At 33.8% G+C, this 6,767-nt stretch overlaps 1 protein-coding gene across 6 annotated transcripts in view; it reads left to right on the top strand.

The window, feature by feature from the left end:
- The first annotated feature begins 595 nt into the window (after window positions 1-595).
- LOC108748715 (synaptic vesicle glycoprotein 2B-like) overlaps window positions 596-6,767 on the top strand; it is a 7,998-nt gene continuing 1,826 nt past the window's right edge. For 3 of the 6 annotated variants that reach the window (XM_018487003.1, XM_018487005.1, XM_018487004.1), the window contains exons 1-9: window positions 596-889; window positions 1,528-1,575; window positions 1,645-1,806; window positions 3,495-3,657; window positions 4,010-4,131; window positions 4,832-5,070; window positions 5,926-6,089; window positions 6,177-6,354; window positions 6,570-6,687. In XM_018487003.1, the coding sequence (XP_018342505.1) occupies window positions 733-889; window positions 1,528-1,575; window positions 1,645-1,806; window positions 3,495-3,657; window positions 4,010-4,131; window positions 4,832-5,070; window positions 5,926-6,089; window positions 6,177-6,354; window positions 6,570-6,687 (1,351 nt within the window). In that variant the 5' untranslated portion in view covers window positions 596-732. Of the gene's footprint in view, window positions 890-965; window positions 1,041-1,393; window positions 1,410-1,527; window positions 1,576-1,644; window positions 1,807-3,494; window positions 3,658-4,009; window positions 4,132-4,831; window positions 5,071-5,925; window positions 6,090-6,176; window positions 6,355-6,569; window positions 6,688-6,767 lie in introns of all 6 variants that reach the window. The other 3 variants (XM_018487002.1, XR_001939318.1, XM_018487001.1) reach the window with 3 other exon arrangements.

Genomic DNA, 6,767 nt, shown 5'->3' with positions numbered 1-6,767 from the left:
CTTAGATACGTAATCTAATTATTATCTGTAATTGTTCCTTAACCAGTGTGAATGATTTTTTATAAGAATTCTGTGTCTTTAAACGTGTATTCGAGGTTAAAATTTTTCACTTGGTGCTTCACAACTTATTTTAATCTTTCCAAATTTTATTCGCGCCAGGTAGATCCTTTGGGCAAAGCGAGTGGAGGCAAAGCGGATGATCCATCCTCTTTACTTGGTATTATCATACTTTTCATGCATATATATTTTAACTAATTTTTTCTAAATAAAAATATAAAAATAAGTATAAATAAAAAAATTTAGATTATTCAAGTGTTTATATTTTTAAACATTTTGTCATTTTTTAAAATAAAGATTTTAATATAAAAAAATTAAATGTAAAAAATAATATTTAATCTAAATTACAAATTGATAGATTTTCAAGACGCGTGATTCATTAATGAGAAACAGCTGATTGTGAGGCGTACCCGTAACAATTGGATCGTTTAACCCGTTTTTATTGGCGGGTTACGCGAGCGGGAAGCTCGCCAGAAAGCGTGATCGCGTTTTATAGTCTGATCGCATGCGTGAACTTGTATTCCGGCATCGCAAATTGCATCAATAAAAAAAATGCATTTTTGAATGAACGCACTCTCGTAAAGTACGTCTGCTTTTATATTCAAAGTGAACAAACGGCCGGATACTTGACGCAGTTCCGTTCCATCCAATTGAGCAACGAAGATTTATCGAAGAATGAGATCGCCACCTGAATCGACTAGGACTTCTATTTTCGTCGTGAGAGAAGCGAAACTAACTCCATCACGTCGAGCGCAGTCGACTCTTCAGTTCGTCGCGTCGGACATGATCGCGAGTGACCGAAATCGTGACAAGATTGAGATCACAACGACCGGTGAGATGCCCTCCTTGCATAATATCCGGTAGTGTTAACCCAATATATTTCGAAGTCAAAGTAATTTTCTGTATAGTGAGTTAACGAAGTGATGCACATACAGGAAGTATATGAGAATCGTCCTACGAGTTCCTATCCAGATTACCGAACAGTGAGATATTATGAGAAAATATAATTTTACTTATTAGCCTTCTAACAGAACTATTTCTATGTATAAATGTAAATTTCTGTACGTGTACAGATTTATGTTCGTTTGTGATTAACACGTCGTAGAAACGATATGCAAATATAGTTACCATAAATTGTACGTGTAATGCATTATGCATGAATTTTGAATGAGTTTCATACATTATAAGTACAGACATCTTTGTTTAATATTTATTTTTTATCTTATTAGATAAATCACGTTCTCGCTGACAATTCTATATAGCAACATGTAATTTTCAAAGAAACTGTTGAATACTATTCTTCTCTATCTTATTTCTTTGTATCGTCTATAATCAGATGGCTCTTCCTGCACGTAAATATCTCTTTTTTAATACGTTTTAATTGCGTCATTTATTATATAACTCACAATGTAGATACGAAACCTCGTGATTGTTTCGTAAAGTTACTCGATGGCTCTTTTCATTTTTCAGACAGCGTTAACGAACCCGCCGACTTCGACACAGCCATATCCACAACCGGTAAGATCTCTTAATGCCATTACAAATACATAACAATTTTTATTATTTTATTTTATTTCCTTATCTCAGGATATGGATTATTTAATGTGCTGCTGCTACTGGCGGTATTGCCAATTGCGTGGACTGCCGTGTTTGATACTACTTCTGGCGGATTCATCTTGGCACAAGCCGAATATGATTTCGAGCTTACGTTTTTTCGCAAAGGCATGCTCGTTGCGTTTCCTTACATAGGTATGAAATTTAAATTGAGTTCGAAATAATCGTAGTAACATAAATTTAATAATAATAATCTATAGAATTATAATTAAAAAAAAATTATTGTATAAAAAATATTATAGTACTTTAACATTATAAAATTTAATCTTTTTTAAAACTCTTTTAAACAATTAAATATTAATATTATTAGTAAATGTTTATCTTTACAAAGTCAGCTCCAAATGACTTACGACTGATCTTGATATGGACTTTGATCGTCAAGAAAAACGTTGACCTCTTCCGTTTATTAAGAAGTTATTAGCAAATAAAAGTTAATAACCAATATAATTAGAAACGAGACTATTTATATTAAAACTTGAAATACGAAGCGCCTTATCGGTCCGAGTGATATTGAACTACTATATAATATACATTCATTTAAATTGAATTAATTTTCAAAAAGTTAATAAATAATATAAAGATAGTGTTTAATTCTCTAATTAGAATTTTATTATATATATTATTGTATATAAATACAAATATCATATTATTCGCATATTTAAGTGAATATTTAAACGGGAAGGTGTAGAACTATCTAATTATAGACCTTGTTTTGCATTCTATAAGTAAGAGATGATGTGGAGTGCAGTCACTCATTTTGCGTAAAAAATTGAAAGCTCATGTGACACCGTACAATTTTAGATCTCGTTTCGCATTGCAGGAAGCGATGTGGAGTGGACTTCATTTTGCATTGCGAAGCAAACGTGTGGGTGGAAGGTACCACTCATTTGAAAGATATAATCTAACGTAAACTCAATTTTAAAATTGGATTTGGGTTATATCTTTCGAATGCAGCCCAAAATATTAAAATGTACTTTCCAACGCGAAGCGAAATCCATCTCACACTGTCCGCCCTCTGCCTTCAGTGCGAAACAAGGTCGACAATTGTACGGTTTCACATGTTTTTAGCTTTCCACTCTAAACGAGATCCACCTCACACCACCTCTTGCCTACAGTGCGAAACGAGGTCTATAATTTAATGGTTCCGTCTCTCCCCCGCCCACACATTTATTTAAATACACAAAATTTGTGAATAATGTGATATCTGTATTAAGTATTGTAAAATTCGAATTATAGAGTTAAATGCATCTTTATATTGTCAGTTTTATTTGTTAATAATTTTTCAATAAGCAATGAGCGATGAGAAAGATTAATAATCTTGTCCTCTTTAAAATTAACCTCAAAGTCGATCAAAAGTCATTTGGGACTGACTGTGTAAAGGTAAATATTTACCACATTATTATTGGACACATCATTGTCATATTACAGATTCTTTATTGCAATTAGTTCAATTTATTTATAATCCTATAAGAGAATCTCCTATAAGAGAATCTCCTATAAGGGAATCCTCCAAGAAGAGAATTTTCTTTTAAAATTTAACTTGAAAATATGGTAGTTATGGTACAATATAATACTTAAAAGATTTTTATCATGCACTTTAGTAAAATTAATCAAACTTATTTTATACAACATTGTAGTTTTATTAATGAATGAGAGAGAGAGAGAGAGAGAGAGAGAGAGTTACATTAAAATTCTTCGAAATACAATATTGTTTTCAGGGTAAACTCTAAAAAAAAATTCTCTCCGTGTACCTGCATTAAAATATTATCTTATAACCTCTTCAATTTATATGAACTATTATAATATATTGATTTTTTTTGTAGGTATGACAACGACTGCTTTTATATGGGATTATATAACGCCCTACATAAGTATGAAAATATTGTTCATCTTCGCATTATTAGGTGATTCGATTTTGAACATTATAAGTAGTGGTGTACGGTCGTTCTACATATATCTACTAATGAAATTTATCAGCGGGATCTTGTAAGTACATGATTCTTTTGAGAAAATGATCAAGATTTTTTTTTCAGAAATATCTCTTAAAGCACAACTCTTTTTTGTTATCGTCTTACTCTGAGAAAAATATTTTAAATTTATTCGTGTTAAATATTTTGGCAAATATATAGAATTCTTTATGAAATTTCTATTCTGATTAACAGAATAATATTTTTAGAATAATACTTCTTGTTATATGTTAGTCAAAATCTGTTCTCCCGAAAATCTCGAGAATATTGTAAGTGTATCTTTTTAACCGTTCAAAGTTTATCGTGCAACTTCCTCCTCTCGCAATCTTACACCCGATAAGATATAACACGCGTGCATCTATGATTTATAGCGCAGGCGGCCCGTTGGCGATGGTGATGACGTACCTGATGGAATTCCATTCGGCAAGGTATAAACCCCGTTTCACCACATGGACGGGATTTCTCTTCGCCATAGCGAACATCATACCAGCAGGTAAACACGCGATCGCGCAATATCCTTTAATCGTACTTATCAATTACAACGTATTGCTCGCAAAAACAAGTAAAAGATGCATGTAAAGATATATTAAAAGTTAAATCTGACAATTGTAAGTTGAAAAAACATGTTTTTAATATAATTGTAAAATATGTAAAATTTATTTACGTTCGCGCGATGAGCACCTACATAATTGAAATAGTTTGCCAATTACAATTATTATTAATGTTGCTTTATTTTTTCATGTACTACTGATCTGTAAAACGTAACTGTAATACGAGTATTTTGAGAGTGATTCATATGAAAAGGATTTAAAAACGAGATCTTGCTGTCGAGATTGCAAAACTAGTTTATTCGAAACTACATTACGTGTCACTATCACGATGTCCTGTGTGTAATAACCAGCAAACTTTACCTAACAATATGTACGATGAATCACATTGGCACCAAATAATTTCAGTGAATACGCGAACTACCGAAATTGTATAAAGCCATGAAAAATGAATAAATAATTTTTTACTAAAGGACTAATTTTCTGTATGATTAAGACTTCTCATTATCACCTGTCATAAACGAGACAAAGTGACAGATCGAAAAGTCAAAAGCTTGTTCAATTATACTTCCCAGTAGAAGAAAATTAATGAAGACAACATATTATTATAGATTTATTCTAATAATTAAACGTACAACTTCACAGTTATTGGCTTCACGATATTACCGTTAGACTGGCACATTGATATCCTTGGCCAAGACTACGATGCTTGGCGTATATACCTACTGATCTGTTCAATACCACCCGTCGTCGGCCTCGTGACGGCGACCATGTTGCCGGAAAGCCCTAAGTATCTCGTGGCAACTGGCAGGTCAGATGCTGCCTTGAAATTGCTTAGGAGGATGTATTGTATGAACACTCGCCAACCTGCGGATACGTTCCCGGTAAGTCGAATAACGTGTGAAACGATGTAACTTTTATTTCTATATTTCTTAGTTTTCTCTATACTTTTATCCTTTTATCCTTTCCAAATTGAGCCATCCATTTCTTAAGCCAAAACATACACTAAAACTTAATTTAAAAAGTTGGATCTCGTAGATTTTTCGACTTTTATCTTCGATATTTTTCAAGTAAACATTGCTGCACTTGTTATTGACCGGTTTTTTGGCAGAACACAAAGCAAGATACATATTTCCGTTTTAACTCGGGCAACGAGACAATATTGCATTATTCGGGCATTATTAACTTTTTACCAGCTTATCGAGCAAAACTCGTTGTTTCGGGCTCTAACAAATGACCGGGAGATATCCTCCGCGATTTCATAGCGCCTCGGCTAGATACAAACGACACATTTTATTTACGGCACGTCCGCAGAGAAGAGAAAAAGAGCGAGAAAGCGAAGTAAAGCGGAAACGGATGTGGAGAAAGGCGCAAATCGTATTTTCCAGGCGAATGAAGGTAGGGTCGGTACTGGGCGTTACAACACACACCCCTCAGCGAATTTAAATTTTGCGCTTCTTTTTATCGCGAAACCTTTGGACAATAAATCACCATTTCACAGATCTATTTATTCAGATCTTGATAATGAAAACAATGATAAATTTATACGGTTCATGCTTTATGTATCATACACACTTATACATATATTTCTCCCTATCTTATACTATATGTCTGTGCCTTTCGTATTTTATACCGCTCTTGCCACTGCATTTAGATAGCGGTGCACAAATCGGACGCATAATTCACTCGGTGAGCTGAGAAAAGGGGTGCCTTTCATCGTCGCCCTCTTCTCGTTGTAGATAAAAGCGCTGTTCGTTCGGCAAAAGACGCAATTGGCGCGTCCCATGCTCAAGGAGAGCGTCGAAAGAATGCGCATCTCGTTGTACAACACGAAGATGCTACTGGCGAGTCATCTGCCCGCTTTCTGCTTCGTAAGTTTCCTCCAATTTGGAAGTATGCTCGGGTAAGTTTGGATAAGTCGCGGCGCCACTGAACGCTTCTCGATACGATAATATTCGAAAGCAATGACAAATACTGTTCGATTGCGTAGATTTCACATAATGAGACTGTGGGTACCGCATCTTTTTGTTATTATCAGCAACTTTGACGAGGAAAATTGGACACCGAAGGAAAGGCAGCCAACTTTCTGTGAGCTGTTGGACCCTCACGTGGCTCTACCGGGCAGGCAATATTTAAATTGTTCGAACTTTGACGATGTATTTTTCAGGGTTGGTAAAATCGCACAACATCAAAAGGCAATCTGTTATTAATCTAATTATCGTCAAATGAATATTAAAATATTAATTTTAGCATAAAACTTCAATATTTTTAATTAACAAGTAACTAAACTGATCGTTGATTAACCGTAAACTACGAGCCTCATTAATTATTTTCTGCAATAGAATTTATATAATAGCAATTAAAGCGCCTTAATGCTTTTCAGTGGACCGTCTATCCTGTGATTTATCAAAATTCCAGCGTCATCGCATTGTCTGCAGTTATATTTTCATTTCTCACTGGATTCATAATGACTACTAAACTTCGAAAACAAATCATAATGAGTAAGATATATCGTCACATTTATTGTATAAAATTTAAAGCTATCTCATCTAACTTTGTTAAATAAATTAATATAAATTAT

The sequence above is a fragment of the Trachymyrmex septentrionalis genome, unplaced genomic scaffold (genome assembly GCF_001594115.1).
Source record: "Trachymyrmex septentrionalis isolate Tsep2-gDNA-1 unplaced genomic scaffold, Tsep1.0 scaffold24, whole genome shotgun sequence".
Lineage (NCBI taxonomy): Eukaryota > Metazoa > Arthropoda > Insecta > Hymenoptera > Formicidae > Trachymyrmex > Trachymyrmex septentrionalis.
Note: the sequence above shows the minus strand (reverse complement) of the source record. Positions and strands in the feature narration are given on the sequence as shown.